Source organism: Siniperca chuatsi, linkage group LG11 (genome assembly GCF_020085105.1).
Source record: "Siniperca chuatsi isolate FFG_IHB_CAS linkage group LG11, ASM2008510v1, whole genome shotgun sequence".
Lineage (NCBI taxonomy): Eukaryota > Metazoa > Chordata > Actinopteri > Centrarchiformes > Sinipercidae > Siniperca > Siniperca chuatsi.
This window is the reverse complement of record NC_058052.1, coordinates 8,687,259-8,712,443: the sequence shown is the minus strand read 5'-3', so window position 1 is coordinate 8,712,443 and position 25,185 is coordinate 8,687,259. Positions and strand designations below refer to the sequence as shown.

Below are 25,185 nucleotides of genomic sequence, written 5' to 3'. Positions count from 1 at the left end.
GTGAAAGCTTTATTTAGTCATTGTCATCAATGGGATGACACCGACTTTGTTTCTCTTGATTTGACTGACATAAAGGTTAGAGCAGGGTGTGTGGCTGTTCACAGGGATACATTTTTACAAAGGTGAAGACCAAACAGTGTATAGACTCTTAGTGGTTTTTCTGACAAAACTAATTTTAGCAATGAGATTTTGCAATGATTTTTTTATTCACATGTACAGTGTATTACACCACTCAAACCCATCCCAGAGGACGACCCCCCCCCCCCCACACACACACACACACACACACACAGAGGAAGAAGGAATCAAAACAGAGTATGATTCTTAAGAAATATGAAAATACCCCATATTTGACCCAATGGACATAAACTTTACCACTCTAAACAGAGCTTGGCTATCTGTGATTCCCATTACAGAGAGTTAGAGGCCAACAAGTCTTGTCCAAGAGCATTGCTGTCCGTTAGTATAAGAGTTAAGCCCTTGTGTAAAGTTTGTGTAGCCTCTCCACTGTGCTGCAATGATAGTGTAAGAACAAGCAGAATAAAAGTCAGCCTAGTGTCTCACAGAATGAAAGGACATCCCCCAAGCCTTTCATATCAGTCTGTTGTTTATCTGTGTGTGCTTGTTTCTATCTCCTTTGTCACACGCAAGCACAACTAATCCCATCTTAAGCCCTTTTCCATCTCTACCCTTTTCTTTCCTTTTGGACGATTTTTCCTTTCTCATTGCATCGTCTCCATGTTGGGAAACTGCAGCAAAGAAATTGTCTCAATGCCAGCTAACTCCTGGTTCTCACATTCTCTTGCCTGACCGCATTGGATTTTAATTTGCAGCAACCCAAGCAGAATAATTGTCTAAATTGATAAAAGATGATAACTCAATTTTTCTATTTACTAAAAGAATCTACACTATTTTGAAGTTGTCGGAGGCTGCGGAGTGAGACCGCATATTGCACACAGACACAGTGTAGCCGCAGGCAGTCACTGACTTCCATGGCCTTTCTCTGGGGCAGCATGTGAACACCCCGTCTGCCCCTGACACAGGAGTGAGACAGACGACCCTGTCCAGTGCAGTGGGTCTGAGGGAGACGACTGTCTTCGTCTTCCAGCCTCCTCCTAGCATACAGGTCAGACAGGTATGGCCACGCCATTTCCCGCCTGGACAGACTGATAAGTAGTAAAGGCGATTATTTCCCCTTGTCTGCCTTTCCACACATATCTATATCCTTCAGTACTGCTACACCCCAATGCTCTGATTCCATACAACCTAACTCATATCAGCAGGTATGCTTTAATATGGACAAGGCTAATACCTGTTATTCTATGGGGAGCTCTTATTGTGACTGCCGCGTCGCTGGGATTTCTCCGGGTTTTCAATTAGACGCTCTGAGGCTCCTCTCCGCAGCCCGTTACTATGTAATCTCTTAGAGAAGGCAGAAAGCAGTCTGTGGGACACTGATCACAACACAATCCAAAGTCTAGTCGAGTCCAGTAGAGCCTAGCAGTTGTGTTCACAATCAAGTCCAGGCCTTACTGGCCTATGATATACAGTAGGTCTCATACAGTAGGTTTCCTCATTTGATCTCTTATATCTTCTCTTTATTCATTAAATTTAGACCAAACTAATAAAGGTTTCTTCAGTCAGTCCATGTCCCACAGTTACATGCACTTAACAATTCATGCTGAATTGAATTAAATATTTCAAAATTAAACAAAATCAGACATTAAGGTATATATATGTTAAAAAGAAAATGAGCAACAATGAAGACAATAAAAAAGATTAGATTACATTTACTGTACTAAGGTTCAGTCAGAATCCTCCATTCTGTCCTTGATTTTTTTTAGCAACATTACATCCCTAACATATATATTTCAGCTTTATCTATTGGTGTTAGAGGTTCTCCTTTATTTTCATTTATCTACGGGATAAAGGGGATGCTTCTGGCTTTGAGAAATGTTATCCTGAGCTATCTGCTTCTGAACAAGCACATTTCCAGATGTCAAACCCAATTTCCTTTGCTGCTGTCTTCTAGCCAGCTGGTGTTTTGTACAGAGTGTGCAGAAACATATTTTGTATCGCCTAGCAAACTGCAAAAAAATATTAGATAGGAGAGTAAATCCCAAGTACTGTAGTCTACTCTTAGAGACACAGACAAAAATTCTCACACTTATGCTCACATACACACACAAAGTGAAGAGATAAGACTACACTGCCAGCACAATGCTCTGTTGAAAAGAGAAAATGTGACATCTTGAGCTGATAAATCAAAGCCAGCAATCAATAACTAATCAGATGGTGGATCGATATTTTTGTCTGTGACCAGTGGAGAATCAGTTTAGCTTTTACAACAGAGTAGGCACTCAAGAATTTGCAGTACAGTTCGTTCTAAGTACGATAAGAAGTGGACCATTACTCAGAGAAGTTAGAAATTAAGTGGCATCCTTGTGGCCAAAAACATAAACTCTTAAAATAATTTCCCGGTCCATCATTGCAGAGGCCCATGTTCAGTTGCAGGGTACCTCAGACTTGGTCCGGCATTCTATTAAACACAATTGACCAAGTTGGATGGTGAGAAGCAGGTGTGGGATTGTGTCCTAATCACAGAACAGACAACTCCTATGAGTTCATTGGGTAGAGCTCTTGGAGGGAGTGTGGGAACTGGGGGATAGTGTGAACCTCCCACACCCTTTTTCACACCAAACATGCCCAGTTTGTGTGAAGTGGAGCCACGGGTGAAGAGTGTTAAGTAAAGCATTACCCATCCTACAGGAATGTAAACGGAATCTAAACGATTACAACACATTTTTCTAAACTGTAGCCGCATCCTCTCTGACATTTTCTGTCATGCTTGAGTCCCAGTAGAATAGAATATTAGATCTGGATATGTGCGCCATTATGGCCACAGTCACCATTGGAATAAAATGGACTTGCTCTGCATAATGTCGCACTGTTCCTCACAGTGACACTCCTTGCTGGTATTGAAAAAGCAGACATCATTTTGTCTCTAGTTGGAGGTAGCCATGAAAGTGACACTTCTCTGTTCCAACATCAAGCGAAATGTAAGGGGGCCTGATCAACGGGTACTCCTCTCGAAACAGCAGAGGAGCTGCTGATCAAAGCTGCGGCATTGAGACCTCCTCAATAACAGTGGAAGCACATCTAACCAGCTATGTCAACCACACGGAGTGTGATACCTGGGCAAAAAAGGAAGTTGCTTTAATACGCCTTGTGTTGTCTTAGAACGTTTGTCCTTGAACCTATTTTGAAGAAAAACTTTTGATGAAACTAGTTCATTGAGTATTCATGAAATGCAGCTTGTCTGCCAATGGCAAGACACCCACAGGGCTATTACCACTCTACATCACACGCATACACAAAAAAACATACAAATGCACTGGTAGCTGTCATGCACTGAGGGGTGTGTGTCAGCGCACAGATGAGCATGTGCACAAGCAAGTCAGTGTATGTGAGAAGCTGTTCATTTAGATTTAGAAGTGAGTTGAAGACAATAACTAAAACCTCATCATCAACATGATTTGCCTGTAGGCGTAATCCTTAAAAGTGACACTAATTTGTGTACATTTAGCAAAGTACACAAAATCTTAGCCCCAGGCCTCAAGCACTGGCTGCATGCCATATCACATTACTAGAATGTTCCAGCTCCCCCATGGTGTTGTCACAAACTAGAGAAAACAGTTGTCAATAGCTTAGTCATGGTGATTACACTTGGAGAACTCCTGCTTTGGCTGTCCTCAAAAGATCATTGCTCGGAGAAAGTCATTGTCATCCACTTGTCGCACGTCCGATTGAACTCATCAGATCACATGCCTTATTTCTTCTGTTCTATTGGGCAATCCCCACATAATAACTATACATATATGTTTTCCACTTTTGCGACTCAATACACTCCGCCTCTCCCATTTCTAGCATCTCTATTTTCCCTCTCTGTCTCTGCACTCATTCGTTTGCTCTTTGTAAGTGGAGGAGAGAATTTCAATGAGAAAACTGTTCTCAGTAAATGAGCCTTCACTTCATTGTTTATGACACAAGAATTTAAATGTGTTTGTCAATAGATAATATAAAATCCGCACCCGTGTTTTTCTTTATGCTTTGGTAATTCTGAGATTATTCAAAGTGGCAAACTATTTGGATTACTTTTATCTTGTAATTGTAGTACTAGCTATTGAAGCTATTGCAGCACACATACTAAATTTGCACCACAAGGAAATAATGGCTGTTTGTGGGTGCGTGTATGCTTATGGGCATTTATTTAGGTGTGCGTGTGTAAGTGCATTTGAGTGTGTACTCCACACTAGACAAAATCATGGCATGGTTTCTCATTTTCCAGTCCAGTACTGTCGGTAATGTGAGAGCATGGCTAATCCCCTGGAGTCTCACATCATAGAATCAAACTCTGCCAGTTAGCACCACATGCACTCTGACACACACACACACACACACACACACACACACACTATATCTACATAAGAATTCAGAACTGAAATACCTACACATTAACACATACATGAAACTCATAAACATCACCACTAAATATGAATATCAAATGGGAATGGGAAAGTGTGCATTTATTTGTGCTGAATTTGAGCATGTGCGTATCTGTGTGCAGCAATTTTCACCCCCTGGGGGTCTAATCACAGTGTCCTGGCAGATCACTGGAGAACACTTTCTATCAGCAATTAGAATATGATTATATTTTCCTCTCAGTGGGACCTGTGAGTCACTCTGTGTAATTTCAGTCTGTCTCTCTGGTCAAGCTCGACACACAGCGGAGATGAGGTGGAAGGCCATTCTGTGGAACCTGAAGCAGTGAGTCAAAGCCTCTTTGCCGGATGCATACAGAGAGTAGAACCAACAGCCTGCTGTTACTGTGCACATATGCATTACAGCACACAACGTGTGTGCCTTTGCAGGTGTGTGTGTTTGTGTATAAATGCGACTCGTTGCTTGGCCAGGTGAATGCCCAGTCGTCCGGGTAAGGAGCGGCTGTTGGAGTAGATTGGCATGCTAGTCAGGCTACTGAAGCTGACAAACCAATTTAGAGGCATGATGCCCACACTGAGTGGGTCTGAGTCCCTGGTGCACATTACCCCCCCACCACCACCAATCGTTATCAACATCAACCTCATGCCTGCCCCTCCCATCCAGGCAAAAAAAAAGAAATGTTGCAATGAATGTTGTGGGAGTGTTCATTTTCTGTGAGACTGTCCAGTGTCCAGTGAGCATCAGTGGTTTCAGCAGATGACCAAAAACGACATATGATCACGTTCAAGTGACAAAGCCCTCTAGTGGCTGTAGGGAACATTGTGAACAAAGGAGAAAGTAGTGTGACATTATAGAGCCACAAAGTCAACAAAATGTCAGACTTTAACACATGAGACCGCTGTTTTTTCACATTTCCTACCGACAGGCAACGTTGGTTTCTTTTAATCAGGACTGCAGCCATTCCCTAACCTTAACCAGGTCCTTTTTGTGCCTAAACCTAACCAAACCTTAACCATATGTGTATAATCAGAAAATCAAATTGATTAGAAATTGAAACTTTGACTTGTAACGATTTTGGAAGGCACGGGCACAATGTCGTCCTGGCCAATGGTTCTGGAGTAATATAAATTCTTATAAGCACGTGTGTATTTTAAGTTGGTTTTATCATCAACTTGAGTAATGCAGCAGTCACACTGTATTCCTATTTACACTTTTCTCCAGTCCCACAATTTAATAGATCATGTAAGCTGGATTTAATCAGCAGTAGTTTTTGTCCCTTTTACCTCCCTCCCTTTCTCCACCTTTTGGCCTCAATCCAGGCTAATTACCCAAGGGCTCTGCTCTCTCTGCTGGCCTGCTTCCTCTCCTCTACGCCCCCTCTGTGTGCTTTGTTCTGCAGCTTCCCTCCTCTCCATTCCAGGCTAGGTACAGGGCAATAATAGAGCAGCGAGTGGCGAGTGGGGGAACACAGGCATGGGTTAATCTGTTGACCCTAGCCGTTGTGCACTGTAGACTTACCATCTGACCATGTTTCTCTAGAGTCTAGACCTCAGCTATTACTATAAACTATCTGAAAGAGAGTGATTCTTAATCCCTCAAAGTACAGCTCAAGGTTCATAGTGTGCCCTGCTTACAAAAAAGTGATGTGAAAATACACATGTGAATTCAGAGAACATGCTTTTTTTGAGTCATGTTGGATTTGCTTTTTATACTTTGTCACATGTAAAGTGACTACATGCAGGAAAGAAAAGTTTTCACATACAGTATGATGAAATTTTCATGTTTAAGTAAGTCAATATTGTCCCATATTGTGAAGGGAAACTGGATTTGCAGCCAGAGTTTAAAACGCTGTATTAACAAATTTTACGAAGAAAATAATCACAGTTGACAAACCGCGCAAAACTAATTGACAAATAATGTAAAACATTAATTTTGCCTCTCATTTCTCAAAAGGTGCATGCACTTTTTACTCACATCAGACTTTTTCTTTTTGAAGCAAAGGCTGAAAAGGTGCAGTTGTTGTTTCCCATGAAGTAGTCCGTCTATTAAAGAGAGAAGCCAAATCATTTTTGGTCAGCAACAAAAAGCTTTTTGTTTAATGCTACGAGGGCCAAGCCAGTGAATGAGCTAAAATGAGCAGATCTCAGAGAGTTGTTAGCTTTGTACTCTGAATATCAATCATTTCAGTCTTACAAGTTGTGCTGTATTTTCATCAAACATATGCTCAGTTGTGTAGTATGCAAAACTAAATAGCACCTCAGCATATCACTAAACTGCACATCTGTAATGATTGGTGTTATTTACATTTATAGGACTCCCTTTTATACCTGTAGTGTAAAAATATTACTGGTGTGATGTTAACATGTGTGTTTCAGGGTATACAGTAAACAGTACATGGTAAACAAGGCATCAATGGTCAAAATGTAAACAAAACAAAAACTCACCAAAGCCACAAAAGGATTAAAAGAAGAATTAAAAACAGCTTTGTGTCAGATATCGACTAACAAACGAGAGTAATGGCTATACCAGCAGTAGAGTGTTGTTTTCCTAACGAAGTCTTTAGTTCCACTGCTTGTGGTGTGGGCAACAGCATACAGTATCAAAGTGCTCCACTGTGTGCAGAGTCGGTTTTTGGTAATGATATTTTAGTGAATTTATGATATTTTGTTCTCTATATACAGGGATTTGGGGATTTCTGGTTATTCTCCCATGTATATAAAATCTTTTTTTCTTCTTCTACTTTTACATAGACGGAATGATTTCACGTGAGTTCATATTTGCTCTTTTTGCCCAGAGATTATCCTGTTAAACATACAGTATGTGACAGCACAGAGGAGTATCTGTCAGCTGGTGCGAGCGGTCTGTATTAACAAGGCATAAGTGAATTGGCACCAGGTGGACTTGACTGAGCCCTCTCATACAGCTCTGTCTGCTCCAATGTTTGCCTTTCGCTGAGCTCTGATAACATTCACATGTATGAACTGCCACTATCTAAGATTGCACTGGGGCTTCCACAGGTCTTATACAACGCATGTGGCAGACACAAAGAATCCCAATGAAATTGTGAAGGCATTCAGTGTTTTTGAATGAGAGATGATTTATCTGACTTGACTGAGGGAATGTGTAGAGTGGGTGGGTGGATGGGTGGGAGGGAGAGACTGGGCAATGCGGGGGGGGGGGTATTTTTATTTGTTGTCTATCTGCTGGGTATAATTAGCAGGCAAAAACCACAAGATACCTGAGAGAGAGAGAGCGAGGCTGAGAATGTCAAAGAAGAGTGTAAGAGAGGTGAGAAAGTTAATGAGAAGGACGGTAATTTGAAAAGGAAGAGAGGGAATAAGAAAATATGAGAATAGGACTCAAGTGGGTCTCAGTCTAATATTTTAACCTGTGTAATTGAAGTGAATAGAGAACACCAGGCACTCTTGAACTTGTTAATGAGAACAGTGCGGCATTCATAATTTGAAATGCCCCGCTTTGAAGGAGTGCACAGACTATAACAAAGTTAATGCAATTCATCAGCCCATGTGAGGTGATGTAGTTCAGGAGAAATGTGCAGTGTGCTAACATAGTAGTCAATCAGTCTTGTATGCAATCTTATTGTCTTGAGCTTTAAATAAGTCTTTAATTAAATAAGCAGTCCTTAATTAATAAGCATACTGTATTTTCAGTATTGAAAGTGAAAATGAATTAGAATCAAGTCATCTCACGCTGTTGATCATGTTTCAAATCATCTGCACACATCCTCATATGCTGATATATCTAGGCACCTATCCTCTGGCTTTTACCCAGGATCCATGTTGTTGCAAAGCACGCTTGGACAGTTCAGCATATTGTTGTGCAAATGTTTCATTATGTGTCACTTTTCATTAAAATAGGTCAAACTTTTTGTGTATCTATTGTAGTTCGCAATTCAAAGAAAATCGTGAAGAAAGGACTTACATTTTCAGATTTTTGAAGTCTTAAAGAATTACAAGATTTAATTAATATCTAATGATACGATTAAATATCTTGTCAAAGGAGGTTTTCATCCTCGTAAAATATTTTTAAAGTCAATTTTTTTAATATTTTACATCTTAAGGGGCGATCACACAGAGACACACCACTACAGGCGCAGCTGCTTCAAAAACGTCAAAACAGCTGGTGCGCCTGAGGAGTGGGGCTGCGTGCGCCCCTGCTCTGTGGCTGTCTCACAGTCCAACTTATCGCCATAGTAAACAGCATTATACTCACCAGAGAGATTCACCTGACTACTCAAGCAACAGGAAGAACGTGGTAAAGTAGTAAAGCCCACCTCTTGCTTGATTTGATTGGCTGCCTGGGCCAAGTTTGACAATGACGAGCGGTGCGACTCTTATGCTTTTATGCGTGTCTAAAAACGCTAGAAAAATGCGAAGCACGGCACAAAAGAGGGGTTTTGCTGATGACCCGTTTCAAGTGGTGCATCTCTGTGTGATCGCCCCTTTACATTGTTTACATCCATATTTGCTTGCTAGCAGTCGTCGTCTTCACTGCTTTCATTGGCGCATTGGAACACTTCTTTGTGCTTTACCACCACCAACTGTAAATCAGTAGAATAGCATGAAACCATCGGCAGAAATGTATATCGTGTCGTCCATGTGTCCAAGGATCCATTCATAAAAGCATTGCCCCATGTGTATATGGTTCTTGGGGTTTTTACCATACTCTCATCAGAACTACTGACAGTGTTATAATGACATGAATTACAGTTGAACTGTAATTGAAATACAATGCAACTTGCATTCAGTGAGTGTGAATTGACAATAACCCTGGCATACATCCAGTAAAGAAGTGAAGAGGAAGGGGAAGTGGATGAAGAAATAGAAGCAGCGGAAGGAGGACAGACAGTGACAGATGAAACAAAGGGATGCAGGAGAGGCAGCATGTGGACAGGTTGGAGGTGGTGAGTCAGCCTAAGGCAGGTAGAGAGACAAAAGACAGCACAGCAAAAGCCGGATCCATATTGCATGAAATAGAGACATGCACATAGCTCATCCACTGCCTTCCAGAGGCTCCTTGCTGCATCTCAGGGGTTATGCTGAATTATCCACAACGCCAGTTTCGTTTGTCCCTTTGACTTTCTTATCACTGTCTCTCTCTCTCTCTCCATCCATCCATCCAGGGAACACCAACAGCGTTTTTGCACTGGACTACATCAGTGGGTCCCTGACAGTGAATGGCCAGTTGGACAGAGAAAACCCACTCTACTCAGCAGGATTCACTCTCACCGTCAAGGTGAGCTGCTGAATGGGAGGCGTTTGGGGGGTGGAGGGACTGTCGCAGCCTAGAGAAGGGATCGAAAGTCTGTTTCGCCCGTGGATCAAGAGAGAGCTTTGATATGATAGTGTATTAAATCAATGCAGTGTCTGGGTCTGATATAGCCTCAAAAGACCTGTTAAATGGAGTACTTCACCCTGGCTTGTACTATACATGAAGTAGATACACACTTCTATAATTAGGAAAGATTTCAAGGTCAGTACTTCACTTAAAACTGACTAAACACAAGATCCTGCAGTACCATAGAATGTGTTCATAGATGCTGTGTCAATATGCCTCTGCAGAAAAGTACCCTTATTGGGCTTGTCAGTGAAGGCATTTGTGTTTGTGATTCTATGTTAATGTCCCCTTCAGAGGCTCTTGATCAGTGAACTGCCAGCAGCCAGGGAGGACAGGAGGAGCGGAGGAGGACAAGATAAAGGAACAGGATTTCCTCAATGCTGAGGGGCTCCTTTGTTCCTCCCTCTCTTTCTTTTTTCTTCTATTTGAAACAGGTGCAGTCTCTGAATCCCTCTGTCCCTCCACTGAGCCTAAAGTCTATCTCACTTGGCTTTTTAGAATGTCAGTCCTGCCCTCTCACTCCACCCACGGCCTTCCCACCTTGTCCACTCCACCACTTTCTTTTTTGTAGTTATTTCTTCTCTTCCAGTATTGTACACCAAGTGGTTCCCACAGGGTGTGAGAGGGTGCGTGAAATGGATTTCCTAGTGCTACTGAAAGTGGAAGCTTTTGCGATCAAAGACCTAGTTATTTCCGTCTAACTGCAATGTTACATTGTAGATTCTGATGGCATGTGAAGTCAAATTGTTTGCTACTGTACAGCACAATAAATGGCCTTTAAGAGCACCTGATGGTCTCACTAGCACTCATATATGTACTCATTTAGCTGCAATTATTGCTCATAAAAAGCTGGTTGTATGACGTTTTTATATGAGTGATTATTAAGATACAACTGGCTCTAAGGTTTAATACAAAAAAGATTCTGGCTTACATATTCCTACCTCAGTCTATCTTTTTAATTGAAATCAATAATTGCATAGGAGAAAAGTAGAATAAGTGAAAGTGCTGAAAACGAAAAAATGTCGCCCAAAAATATATTTATAAGATATGGATTTCTTCCCTCTACATTTTCTCTCCTACTCTCTGCTTGTGCTTTCTTAGGTGGTGCTACTATTGATTGCGGTGTGCCATAGTAATACAACTAATTTCTCAACTTCAGGCATCTTAGATAGTGCTGAGCGTGTGGAGGTGGAGGTCAAATGATTCAGTGACGTTGGGACGAGAGAGGCTAAACTACTCTGATTACCCAGAGACCAGCATGTTGTTCCTGCCTCTTCTCTTATTGCTTGTGACACTCCTCCATCAATAAAAGACCATGGCTGCCCATTCCTTCTCTCCTATTTTTTTTTATTTCAGAGGCCTCACATCTTCGATACTCAGGCAGCCAGAAACAGAGAGAGTGTGTAATTGTGTCTTCTCAATGGGACTCCTTTCTTCTAAATCTCATTGTGTGTACGTGTGTATGTGTGGATGTACATGTGCTGGCCCTCTCTTGGCCTCACTTTGAGCCTATTTCTATGATTGCTTTGAGTCTGTCTGTCCACCTTTTGATCCAATAAATGAACAGCTGTAAATACCTGGCTGAGATTGCATGCTGACCGCCACCATCCAAAATGACATTTTCGGTGCAATCAAATGCATCTCATCGCTCTCTCTCTCTCTCTCTCTCTCTCTCTCTCTCTCTCTCTGATTGCCACTTCTTCCTTCCTTCCTTCCGTTGCTCTCTAGGCCACAGAGTTGAAAGATGATCGCAGTCCATCAGACGCAACAGTGATGACCACCTTTACCATCCTGCTAATTGACAAGAATGACAACGCCCCAAAGTTCAACAGTTCTGAGTATCGGGTCCGCATCACCGAACTGGCCCAGGTGGGCTTCGCCCTTCCCCTCTTCATACAGGCCGAAGACAAGGACGAGGTGAGTGGATAGCATCCTGATGGCTGGCACAGTAACAACATTCTTGACGTTAGGCTCCACAGTGCAGCATTTCACTATATGCAAGTGAAAATTAAAAATGTGAATGTGAAAATAGATTCTGGCTCACCGGTGCAAGTAACTCAGTTCAGACACAGAGGTTGGCAAAACACACAGATTCGCCGAGCTCTGATGCTTACTAATGCAGTATGTTTCTATCTTTTTGTTTTGTACACTGCAAACAGCAGTGTACAAAGCATTCAGCTAGCAGCTTCGAATTTTTAGACGGTGCTTTCACCGGTATAGTTCCAACAACTTCGACAAAGTGATACGTCTTCTCTCTAGCTGATCGCTTCACATCAATCTCAGGAGTCACATTCTCCAGTGATTCTTTCATTCATATTAAATCAACAATTTAAGCTTATAAACTTAATAGTTTTGAACCAGGACCATCAGTACTTAGATCAAGTAGCATGTGAAAAATAAGGTGTGTCAGATTAAGTAGGCTACAGATGAAAATCTGTCAAATACATATTTAATCAAGATTTAAGTAAGTATCGGATCAGACTCAGTATAGGATAGGACATCCTCAACTGTTCGCACCAACTAAGTTATTATTACTATTAATGACCAACCTGGCATTTGTAAGGAGTTACTTCAGAGATTAACAAATGGCATCAATTAAGGATTCATTAGTCCTTAGCAGTCTCATTTGCATTTGACAATTTTCACTCTTGATTTGATCGGATAGGATCTTACTACAAAGACAGCTAGGACAGCTACATGTGAGTGGAGTGTATTTTGCGTTTTCATGTCTAGGTTTACATTTATCTTGTTTATAAATGCAGCAGCCAAAAAGAACATCAGTCACTCCATGAAACTACTTGCATAGCAGCAGTGTGTGTGTGTGTGTGTGTGTGTGTGTGTGTGTGTGTGTGTGGTCTGTCAGCAGCAGTGTACAACAGCACGCATTAGTGTACTTTAGTGTGTCCGCCACTTCCCATTAGCTGTATCTATCAACCTACTGTGGTGACACAGTCACACACCTACACACACACAGAACTCAAATACTCTTTCACTTTACACTTGCTCTGCCACTCTGTCTCTCTCTCTCTCCCGCTTTCTCTCTCCCTCTCTCACATCTGCACATGCTCACTCACACCAGCGCATTGGACTCGACTACAATTTAATTTGCTCTGGAAGAGATGGGATAGAGCATCAAATTATACCTAACGAGGAAAATCAATCACCTAGGGTGCAGATAAGCCGAAAGCTAGTCAACTCTGATTGATTCAGGCACCAGCAGCCGCCAGGGTGGAATTTGACAGATAACTGCAAGTCAAGTGGATAGAGAAAAAGGTGGAGAGTAAAGAGAGACAGACATACAGACGAGATGAGGGGAGAGGAGAGGAGGAACTCTAAGAAAAATGGTTGAACAGAAAGTAGCCTGCAATGGAGCAAAACCAGAAGTCTGAATAATTGGAGCAGGAAGAAACAGAGAGAAGAGCAGGCAGGAGAGAAAGAAAGCACTTGAAAGAGAGATAGCAGGAGTATTTAGCAGCAAGTCTGTTTATTCATTTCAAGGATGGTGTGTTGCAATGGCGAGGCAGAGAGGGGAGTACCGTGAGTGCGTTGCTGCACGCAGGTGGGGTGACGACCCAGACACCTGGCATGTGATAAGAGGTCCCTCTGTAGGTTACCACCCAACATTTTACCACTACCAAAAGCAGCACTCAGTCTAGGAGACGTACCCAGTATTCCAGTATCTCTAAGCTAAGATTGCTTACAGAAAATGGGGGAATAGCTATGGTAATTCCGAGATGATTTTAACCAGATTCACCATAGATGCACCATTAGAAAGCACTCCCTCATAACCAGTCCATTAACAGCCACAGCTCACTGCTTATTCATCATCATATAACGAAACAAAATGCATCAGGAAGAGCTCAAAGAAGCAGAATTTTGCACAAAAATGTAAAATGCAGTTGTGCTCTCAAGTTGTGTGCTGGAGACATAGAAATTGCCAGCATTCTACCAGTTTTGCATTGTGACCCTGCTGCCATAGAGCCGCATATACATCCATTCCAAGGAGTAAAATCTATGAGACCTTTTTTGTTTTGCAGTTGTGTCTTGCAGTTTTGTATTGCTGTTTTGTCTTGCAGTTTTGTATTGCTGTTTTGATCCTTTAAACCTCTATGCCAGTGCCGATACACACACCCATTCACACTCTGCTACACCTGTGCTGTAATCTCACTTTTTCCAAGTGTGAGGGATTATAGGCAGACGTTTCATTTCTTAGACTATGACACAAGTGGTAGTTACCTCTCTCTCTCTGTCTGCCGCTGCCTTCATATCCTCTTCTGCTTGGTTAGCATCTATAAAACTTTTGCTGCTGGAACTTGTCACTAAACTTTGTGGCAGTCACGTCTGACAGGGTGCTTTTATTGGGGGCTTCTAAAGGCAGAAGCAAATGGACGGGCAATTACGTATATGGGCAGTTTGAGGTGACATCCCTGCATATTGGATGGTCTTTTAAATAGGAGTCATCAGCCACAATGGTTCTCCCAGAGATGAAAACAAAAACAAGGGGGCTATTTCAACCGCCAGCATAATGCCAATCGAACACCACACCCGTCTTCCGCTGTCTGCCACAATGGCTACATGATTGGCCGCCCTGCAGCTTTTTATATCAAGACAGGAGGGATCTAGAGATGTTTTCTCAGCTCAAGGCAGCCACAGGCTTCTCGGGGCTGGGATGTCATTTTGACCCTGACTTGGTTTATATTTATCTACGATGCCTTTGCACATCAGGATTTATCTGAGAAAGAGAAGTAAGAGAAATATGAAGTTTATAGGTACTCATTTTAGAGGTTATTAAGAATTTCCTATAACCACTAATCAAATTATATTAACCTCGCCATACGGGCCCACCCAGTAATACAGCACATAGTGTTTCTGAATCAGACTTCATGCTCATACAATCTAACATTGTCTTGGCAACATACAGTATAGTGAGCTAGACACCAAACCCAGGCACGTGTATCTGTATCGAGGTAGATAGTCATGGTTGTCTTCAGAGATCACATCTTGTCTTTTCTCTCATAAAACACACACTATGATGATTAAAGCACATGGTTTCTACCTTCTTCACTGGCTGGGTAATCTTCCCAGTCAGACACACTCTATACAGCTCTGTGGGCAGTGCATGGGGATTTACTCCATGTAGCACTCACATGGTCGTTTACATAATGTGAAATAGTACAGGGCAGGCTTCATGTAGTGAAGATAAAGAAGAATGCAGATGAGGAGACAAGATGAACATGTGGTTATGAACTATAATTTGATTCTTATGTCTGTTTTGCAGTCTAACCTTGTCATATCCATTTCATCACACATTTTGATGGTTTTGCTTACTGGCTTGTCTCTTCCTGTGCAGCTCTTCAGGTCAAATGTGTACTTGGAAACAATCTGAGGGTTAGCAACTTCCTATTGCTACCTGAAAAATCCTTTCACGCAGCTGACTCTTTATAATTGTTTCTGTATGAGTGTACAACACTGTTCCTAATGTTCATAATAATAACAGAACTCACGATAGGCTGATGTGTGCATAGAGCTCAGAAAGTTGAGGTGCCACTTTGTCTGTTTAGATCTTAGTGTCAGAGCTTTTTACAGACAGACAGAGACAGTTGTGAAAAGAGAAAGAGAACAGATTACAGGTAGAGTGCCAGGTTACTGTATATGAAGATATTGAAGGATGGGGAAAGTGTTGAAATAGAAAAGAAACATCTTGCACAGACCCGATAAGAGTGATCGGAGCTGGCTTACCTGCTGATGCTGCTTGTGAAGCCTCACACTCAGCATCAGTATGGAGAACATTTATTATCAACTGCATTTTGTTTAAAAAAAGACCAAAAAAAAACATGTATGACACGTGTAGATACTGTTCTGGAAAATCAGTCATGTGAATAATTCTGGGTACGGTGATCAAAATGCTTGAAATGTTAAAAAAAAAATAATAATAATAATATTATATTTTGGTGGGAATCAGGGTTTTAGTGAATCTTTAGTTCTGCCTTTCTGTATATTTATACAGTATCTGTGCCTTTGTCATAAATCATATCTTTTGTCCAATAAATATTAATAAAAACTCTATAGATATACCATAACATAGATTTTATCGTCTACATTTGTCCAGAGTATATATCACCACCTGCCCTCGTTCTCTCTCAACAACCCCTTTTTCTCTGTTTTTCTATATTCGCCTCTCTCTTGTCCTTCCTGTGGCAGGGGGTGAACAGCATGTTCCAGGTGTTTCTGACAGGAAACAATTCAGAGTACTTCACCATCTCCCCCACGGCGGTCCAGGGGCGTGCTGATATCAGGATTAGGGTGGCCACGCCACTGGACTACGAACAAATTCGCAGCTACAGCTTCTCAGTGAGTTTTAAACTTATTACTGTATGAGTATTCTTGCAGTGTGCATCTGAACTGTTACATGAGAGAGTGAATGCTAGGATGGACTCTGAAAAGAATCATACAGTATGAGTAAATAACTGAATGAATGAACATGCCACAAGGTCCAGTTTTCTTGTTAATATTTAAGAAGTAGGATGCTTAAATAGGAGCTCAACTTGCTGAAGAAATTGATTATTGCAAATGTCCAACAGATTGGTTTTGTAAAGAGATAAAGTGGACTAAGAGAAGGCAATCTTTCTTTGATGACCAAACATTGAGTAGATGGAGACAAAACTGCCACATTGTCCTTCTGTAAGACTGTCCTTGAATGATCTCTGGACCAAGACATAGCAACATACTGAATGTAGCTTCATTATATTTCTTGCAACTTGTTTTTATTTGTTTGGACATGAAGCTCAGTCAGACCGGGGGTATATCACTTTCTACACACTGCAGACTTGTTTGAACAGTGAAATTGGTATTTTGTCACCTCAATTTACCCCTGAGTCATTTCTCCAAGATCTCCAAATCTTGAACAAGTCAGTTCTTTACAACCGTAACTTCTTTGGCACAAGAGATTATAGATTATAATAATAATTAATATTAATTAAGATTATAATTTTCAGGATGCAACCTAATAGTGTGAAATATTTTATATAAATAAACCAATGTTAAACCTGTACAGTTTCTTCTTTAACTGAATTGTAATATCCGAGGCTACAATGAAATCTTTACTCCTTGTTGTCTCTCCTCAGCTTTATGCCAATGAGTCGATGTCCGACCATGTGGGTTTTGCTCGTGTCTTTATTGAGTTAATCAATGAGAATGATAACCGGCCCATCTTCAGCAGACCGCTGTACAACATCAGCCTTCCTGAAAACACACCACCTGGTACCTCACTGCTACGTATCCTGGTGAGCATCTTATGAAATCACCGTGCAGTGTGTACTGTACACAGCTGAGAATGTGTTAAATTACTCAGAGTGGATTCTTGTGATTTATTCCTGAGGAGAAATTTAACTAGATTCCAAATAGATTACAATAAAACCTGACTTGTACTAGTAACCTTTATGGGGGTTGTTTTATTGGGAATGAAATCTTGGCTTGTTTGTTTACCCCAGTACTCTCTTGAGACTTCACCAAATGAGTTGGTATTTATGGTGACTCAAGCTAGGCTGCCTCAGACAAAAGCGCAAATAAACACAAATGAAAAACGCATTCACCTGCTGTATTGGGCTACTGTTAGCTAAGGCTGAGATTCTGTGTATTTATGATTCTGAATGACCATGTTGGCAACTAAGGCATCTTTTAGATATTAAAGACAATCTGTGACTCAACTGTGGCTTGGTCATAAACCCTGTTTCAACATAATTATGCAAATTTGCTGAAAAGCAGAATTAAAATATTAGTGACTTCCACTCAGGTAATAAAGGTTGAATTAACCACAACATAGTCAAAAAGTCCTCAATTCAATCTAAATTACTTACTGTATACAGTCATTTTAGTCTAACTGCTTGCTGTGTATGTAAGTCTAGAGAATCATTTTGGCAGGATTCAAGGGATTACCCTCAAATTGCCTCTTATAGCTCAGATGTAAAGTTTCATATTCTACCCTTAAACTTATTTGCCAGTTGCAAAAAATTAAACACATTATAGCATTACAGAAGTATCATTTCAAACACGATTACTATTATCAGAGGATCTCAAATTGTCTTACTTTTCATTTTGGATCAATGTTACAGATGTCGATAATAATGTCAGGACCACCTCCATTAGAACTAATCCAGTTAGAACAGGGCTTAAGAAATATTTTCAGACATTATGTTATTTATTCCCTCCAGGTCTGTTAGCCTTTGTTTAGTTTCTCACAGTTGAAGTGTCCTAGAGGCCACTCCACCTCATCTTCTCAGACTTACAGCATGCAGCAGAGCTCACTCTCAGTTGCTGTCCTGACGTTAACCAGATCGGGAAAAAAATCTCCGACCATCTCCGCAAAACTCTGCATTATTATTCATTACCAGTCATTCCTGTGACAGAACGCCCACAATCCACTAGATACAAGTGCAAAAAGCACAGTGTGAAAATCAATAGTGTTTATAGACTGGGTGCTCATGAAATGGAGATTGCACGGCAGTCTAATACCCGATAAGGCTGGCTGATGTTGGCCTCGTGCTGGAGCGTGTGGTCCGCCATGGAATCCTGATTGCTGGCTGTAGAGAGTGAATGGGCTGTAAACAGAATGAGATGTGACGGCTCTCAGTGAGGACTGCACTGGCATGGATGGCAGCACTCGTATATATATACTGTTAGATGAGGGTTTTGATATTCTGACCTGCTCACAAACACACACAATGTGTGGCACTCAAGCCCTCTGGGATGGCGACACTGGAGACAAAACACATACAGACACTCAACTAGCTTTGCTCTGAGGCTGAGAAATAGAAATAGACACACACACACACACACATCCCAAATATATATATTGCAACTATATTATAACAATCTCCCTGAACTCCCACAAGGTCAACACATGGCTAAAACCAGACAAAGTCATTGGCCATTGTAGGCCTTTCTCCATTTGTTATCCTGTAAGATTTCCATTTACTATGTATGTGTGGTTGTGTGTTCAGTAATGTGTTTGCACAGACTTGTTTACCTATGTGGGTCTGTCATAATTTAGTTCATTAGTAATTTAGACAGTATGTTACAACGGTTGTAATGCAATGAAAATAGCTGAGAGTGTTTATTTATATGCTGCAGTCTGATCAAACAAGCCACGGCCGCCTCACTCGTGTTTGTGTGAATAATTAGGTATTTATTTTGGAATAGACAATTGCATCCATGTATTGAATAAAATAAGTTATAATGTCTAAATTGAAGCACAGAAAGAAGTTAAATCCATCGAACTGCTGGCCTCATATTGTTCAGGCAGAAGTGGGAGTGGAAGTGGGTAAATGATAACGGGGATGATGCCCCTTTGGTAAATGTAATAGGTCATATTTCTTCAAATGAATCACCTGTTCTGGCGATATATTTTAGAGTAGAGTTTAAGAACAGAGTACAGAAATGTAAAACTAGCCCTGATTACATTCAGCCTTGTCCTAGAACACTTTTCAACCCACTCCTGTGAGTCAGCACCAGATAAAAAATAACTTAACCTGTCCATCACCCCAATATTAAGGACAAATTATGTCGCTAGCATGTGGAGTTGAAATGTTAATTGTGACAAAATGAAAGCATGAGGGCCCTAACAATTGGTTCTGTTATTACAGAACTTGCATTACATTTGTACTTAACTCAAGCTCATTATATCATTATATTCTGAACTTTATATTACTGCTGTGCTTTTAAGTGTCATTTGATGTGCTCACATTTAATTTTCCTGATTCTCTGTGTACCTGTCTCACTCAATCTCCTCCAGCAGTTCAAACTGTCTGCTTGTCTAAGTGCAGTGAAAAACTCAAGGCATTACAATATAACCAGATTGTTAGGCTGAGACTAGCCTCTCGGTGCTCTCTGTCAGATGGCTGTGAGGTGCAACAGATGGTGGCCAAATTATGTTTTAGCACCAAAAGGGAGGACAACTCTTTCATTCTTCATCTCTCAAGGTGGCCTGGCCAGCCCTCCTCAATATACACTAACACACACGCAAATTAATTAATTAAAGGAATAGTTAGACATTTTGGGAAATATTTCTTGCAGAGAGTTAGATTTAAAGATTGACGCCACTCTCATTGCTCTCATTTCTTTACATTAAGCTAGAGCCAGGAGCCGATTAGCTTATCTTAGCATAAAGACTGGAAGCAGGGGGAAACAGCTAGCCTGGCTCACTCCAAAGCTCAAAAATACACCTCACAGTTTCAGGAAGTCACTGCGCCCCAGGCAAGAAATAACTCAAGTATGTAACTCCCTGTAAAACAACAACTTGTGGTTTTTACATTTTGGTTTTGTGTTAATAAGAGAGCTTTAGTGGTGCTGGTACAGTAGGAGGATTTATTTTCACCTTTTGACAGAGCCAAGCTAGCTATGTCCCCCTGCATCCAGTCCTTATGCTAAGTTAAGCTAATTGCCTGCTGGCTCTAGCTTTGTATTGAGTGTACATTGTATTTAACGCTGAAAAAAAAAGCAATTAAGCGTGTTTCCCAGAATGTTGGGAACTATTCCTTTAAATAGTGTTGGCTGTTGCGAATATGTGTACGCCAAAATATTGTAGCACAGACTATATATTTTATGATTTTAAGCAAAGTGTTCATTTAGAATAGCTCTTGTTATTACTGATTGCATTACTGATCACAATGATGAGACAATGTCATTATGGCCAGTAAGTCAGCCGTACTGAAAAGAGGATTTTGCATTACAAAACAGAAAAAAGGTCATTTTAGGGCACAATGGTGCCATCTGTGGATTAGTATTAGAGCTGAATTTGTGCTCTGAGTTGGTTAAGAAAAGCCTACTTGTTTGTACATTGTTGTATTCAAGACCTTCTTCACTTCACAACTTAATTTGAGAAGATTTTCATCATACTTATCTATGTACCCATAGATCAAGTGACTGAAGTGCAAACCAATGAGTAAAGTACCCTTGTAAAGCAATCTGGGCCTCCATGTTTTTAGTACCAATAATAGCAAAGAGGATCATCAAATTAAGTTTTATGCCCTGCTATTACAGTAACTATGAGACTGATAATAGTTTCTCTCACGATGAAGTAGTTATTTTCAAGAGCTTGGTACACTGCTGTTTCCTGAGAATTAAGGTATTTCTACAGTTGTGCAGTATATCAATAATGTGGTAAATGTGGTTTGTATGTAAAGAGGGTGGGGTCTGGATGATGTTTATATAATACTTTATACCTATGCTAATTGAAATTATGCATGTTGGTTCCCAGTTGTTTTTAAAAATTGCCAAACAAGCAATCTGATAATGCAATTGAAATGCTTTGTTTGGGTTAATATTCATAGCTCATCTGATTAGAGCTTATGTACAAATGTTAGTCGATGCATTACTCAGTGCCCGCTCCTGCTTCCCCATGGACACTTATGCTTAACATAGGACTACACACGCATACACACACAAAGGCAGTGGCTGTTTAATATTTATGGTCTGCAGCATTACTTATCATTATAAATATTTATTGTGATTTACTCTTTTGTCTGGGTCCTTTTCTCTCTCACTCTCGCTCTCTGTGTCTTTAGAGACTTTATACACCAGCAGCTGCTTGTATCAGTGGAATCACTCTGATTTTCTCTCCTTGGGTTTCAGAGAATTTGCTGTCTTTCATTTCTTATGGATTGTATGCCCTCAGTTATTGCTGTTTTCCCCCTTTCTCTGTTTTACCATTAGATTGCTAATGGTTTTCAGGTGTTGAATTCATTCACTCTTTCTACCCGTCAGGCTCTACCTTAGAGGATATGAGTATATTTGATGAGGATATATGCAGGTCTAACATGCATATAGAAGTTTAGTTTATCTGCAACTTCCTTTCTTCCTATAGTTGGTCTAGCTTCTATAAAATATATCAGATGCAACATTCTTCTTGGGTTAGGGTTTCTGTGTCTTCTACCAATGCCATGCTGTGTTTTTTATGGGCTCTGTGCAGATGCTGTATGTTTGAGTGCTATGGCAGAATGATAAATGTTTCTAGCAGAAAGTTATAAATTACTGAGTTGAGGATGTTTCGCTACCGCCACTATTTAGACAGGTCTTTATAGGGTAATAGTCACAACAGTAATTCTAATTCATTATTGTAATAAAAGGGGTGAGTCTCCCGGCTCTCTCCTGCATGTGGTAGCTCACACAGCATCACTGTTAATAATGGGGCTCTTATCATAGGGGTTCTGACATTGTGAGACGGGGTGTGAATGGGTATGCAGGGCAGAGGACGAAGAAGCAGAAGCTGGGAGTAGTGAAAAGTCCGAACTTTCCCAGAGTTGGTTCACTTTCAGTTCTCTTGAGAGGTGCGATTTCCAAATTAGATGAAAAGGGAGTTGGGGAGTGTAGTGGAGCTAAAGGATTGGTCTCCATCGGTTCATTTATTTGTTATCTGTTAATCCATTCATCCATTTCAGACAATACTGATAAAACATGGAAAAATGCACTTCACCATTGTGTGGCAACATTTAAAAAAAAATTACACTGAAGGGCTAAAACGTGTGGTAAGATTAAAGATAAAACAACTAGGGCTGGTATTTAAAAATCAGCACATTATTTTCTCAGTTAATCAATGAATTGTTTGGTCCGTCAAATGTGCAAAAAATGTCCATCGCAATTTCCTAAAGCCCAAGATGAGGTCTGACCAGCAGTTTAAAACCCAAAGATATTCCTTTTACATTGACATAAAACACAGAAAAGCACAAAATCATCACAACTGAGAAGCCAAGACATTTTTAGCAGTCTCCACTGTCTGGGATTGTGTCGTGTCTTGACCTCAGCCCTGCTCCCTAAGCACATTGATATCATGTACATCCACACACGCTTTCTTTGTCTTCTCCCTTGTGTTCAGTGTGTCTCTGTAGTATAGTCTTCACTCTTTATCATTCTCTATCTCATCCTTCCTTTGCTTGTGTTAATCTCATTCCTTCATCATTGAGGACAGAGACAGAGAGAGAGAGCGAGGAAACGAGGGGGAGGACCAAGGCCTGTCGGCAAAGTGAAGCTGCCAGCCGCAGAGAGCTCTGCATTAAGCCTTTTCACTGGCAGCTCAAACTGTCTCCAGCTTCTGCCCACGATACAGTCATCTCTCTTTCTCTCTCTCTCCATCTCTCTCCCCCTCTTTCCTTCTTATTCCAGAGGTAACAGCTGGGGGTTTTTTTTCCGGTGGTTCACATGTGGTTGGAATCATTATATAGTGGCTGCGTATGCATGCAGACGCTAGAATGTATCTTGCAAGCTGTCACACTATGCTGTGAAGTTTATCAGACTCTTCTTTAACAAAAGTATACATTGTTTAAAAAGTGTTAAAGTTGTATATCTCACTCTCTCTGTCTCGCTGTTATCTGGGTGGTTAGGAGATAATAGAAACAGGCTGTTCAAACCTGTCAGCAGGCAGCAGTCGCTGTGAGCACCCCCACCTGCTCGTTAATGTTTTAGCGAAATAAAGCAGTCGTAAACGTACGCTCGCCATCGCCATTATGCTAAAGTGTCCGCAGTAAAAACACACACAGCTCCCATCAACCCCCGCAGGTGCACTAGGTCACAGCTGGGGGACTGGTGAGAGATGCGGTTGGTCCTCATTTGATCCTAGTAGGTGAGGGAGTTTGCATTTTGTCTCTGCTGAAGAGGTTTGAGTTTTACATCATTTGACACAGGTTCAGCTGTACATTCATGTGTCCGATTTGAAAATTAAGGAGAATATATAAAAATACACTCATTAGTTTAGTCACAGGAGTGTTGAGTGAGTAGCTGTTCATGTATGTGATCATTAATTGGACTTGCTCTGCTCTCAGTCTTGCTCTGTAGTATTGATCAGAGATACAAGCAGGCTCTGTGCAGTCCCATGGCAGTTTCTATACATAGAAACAGACACCAAGACGGTTACTGAGAAGACAGGGAAGGCCAACAAATTCATGCTTTCATTCACCTCTTCCTTTCAGCCATACCTTTAGTTGTATTGTGAACATATAATAACATAGAATATTTTTGACTTATCCTCTGTCACAGTGTGTAAAAATGCATTCTAAAGTCCAGCCAAAGTTAATATTTGGCTTAAGCAGTTTGACTTAGACAAATCAAGTGGGTATCTTCCAAAGTTAGTGTTTTTAGTGCAAAATTCTCTCTTTGTGTCACCATTACTCCACTGCGGCTCAGCAAGGAAACGCTGTGTGGGGAAACACAATGATGGAATCCCCATCCCCAGCTCTTATATTCAAATCATGTTAGGAAGGGACCTCTCTGCAGCCAGTATGGACAAGAGGAACAATTACAGCGACCAATAGCTGTATTAATGTACTGTACATACAGGCTTGTGTGTTTTCATTGCTATTGCATATGTTTTACTGATGATTATCGAGCAGACATGATTTGAAGAAAGTGATTTACTCGAGTGCTGTAAATTGTGATGTGTAGTGGGAGCCACAAACTTCCACACTGCTGATCTTTTATTGCTGAGATGATGTACTGCTTCAGTATGCAGATGTATACAGCATGGAATGTGTCATGTCCAAGATTCTGCTTCGTGCGTCTCACACTTGTGAGTGTACGTAAAGTACAATATGCAAAGTGTTAACACGGAGGGTGGCTCATTTAAGTGTTCTCTGTATCCCACTTGTATAGCATTTGTGAAGATTGATCTATGAGTTTGTCATGGATACAGAAAATGAGCATGAGTGGAGCTAACCAGAGCTGAGGAAGATAACCTGACATCTGTGTCTTCATCATTGTCTCCCCCACAATGATTGTCAGAAACTGGACATCTTTTACTGTGGTGGTGTGTGTGTGTGTGTGTGTGTGTGCGCGCGCATGTGTGGGTGTATGTTTATCTATTCTTTGTGATTGTGTTTAGGTGTGCAACACTGAGACAGAAGAGCTTGTCTGTGTTTGGACTGGGGGTCGTCTCTATTTTGACAGCAGGCTTTGACAGCCAGTAATTGGTTTCCTTTTCCATGCCTCTCAAAGCTCTGCAGAAAAAGCAATTTTAGGAGCCAATCAATTCAAATTCCAGCTCACTCAAGATAGAAAAGCTTGTGTAGCTTTAACCTCCCTTACTGGCCATGAGATAGCTGGGCTGATAATCTGCTCCTGTAACCTCACCAACCCAACCCCAGTTTACACACAGACACACGCATACTTCCCCTGTCTTTCAGTCGCCCATGAGGGGAAGCTCTCATTTCCGCTTTCTCTTGAAAGCAATTGAGTGTGATAATAGGAGTTTATACTGTAAATGGATGGGGTGCATATTTACCCCAAGACTGAATGAACCTGGAAACACAGTGCATCTCTATCCACGTGTATCTTTTTCAC

General features: G+C 41.0%; 1 protein-coding gene across 5 annotated transcripts in view; it reads left to right on the top strand.

Annotated features, from left to right (window-relative positions):
- cdh23 (cadherin-related 23) overlaps nucleotides 1-25,185 on the top strand; it is a 165,983-nt gene that overhangs the window by 77,981 nt on the left and 62,817 nt on the right. For 4 of the 5 annotated variants that reach the window (XM_044215509.1, XM_044215508.1, XM_044215512.1 and 1 more), the window contains exons 10-13: nucleotides 9,647-9,759; nucleotides 11,590-11,778; nucleotides 16,063-16,212; nucleotides 16,986-17,144. In XM_044215509.1, the coding sequence (XP_044071444.1) occupies nucleotides 9,647-9,759; nucleotides 11,590-11,778; nucleotides 16,063-16,212; nucleotides 16,986-17,144 (611 nt within the window). Of the gene's footprint in view, nucleotides 1-9,646; nucleotides 9,760-10,155; nucleotides 10,296-11,589; nucleotides 11,779-16,062; nucleotides 16,213-16,985; nucleotides 17,145-25,185 lie in introns of those variants that run through there. The other variant, XM_044215510.1, reaches the window with a different exon arrangement.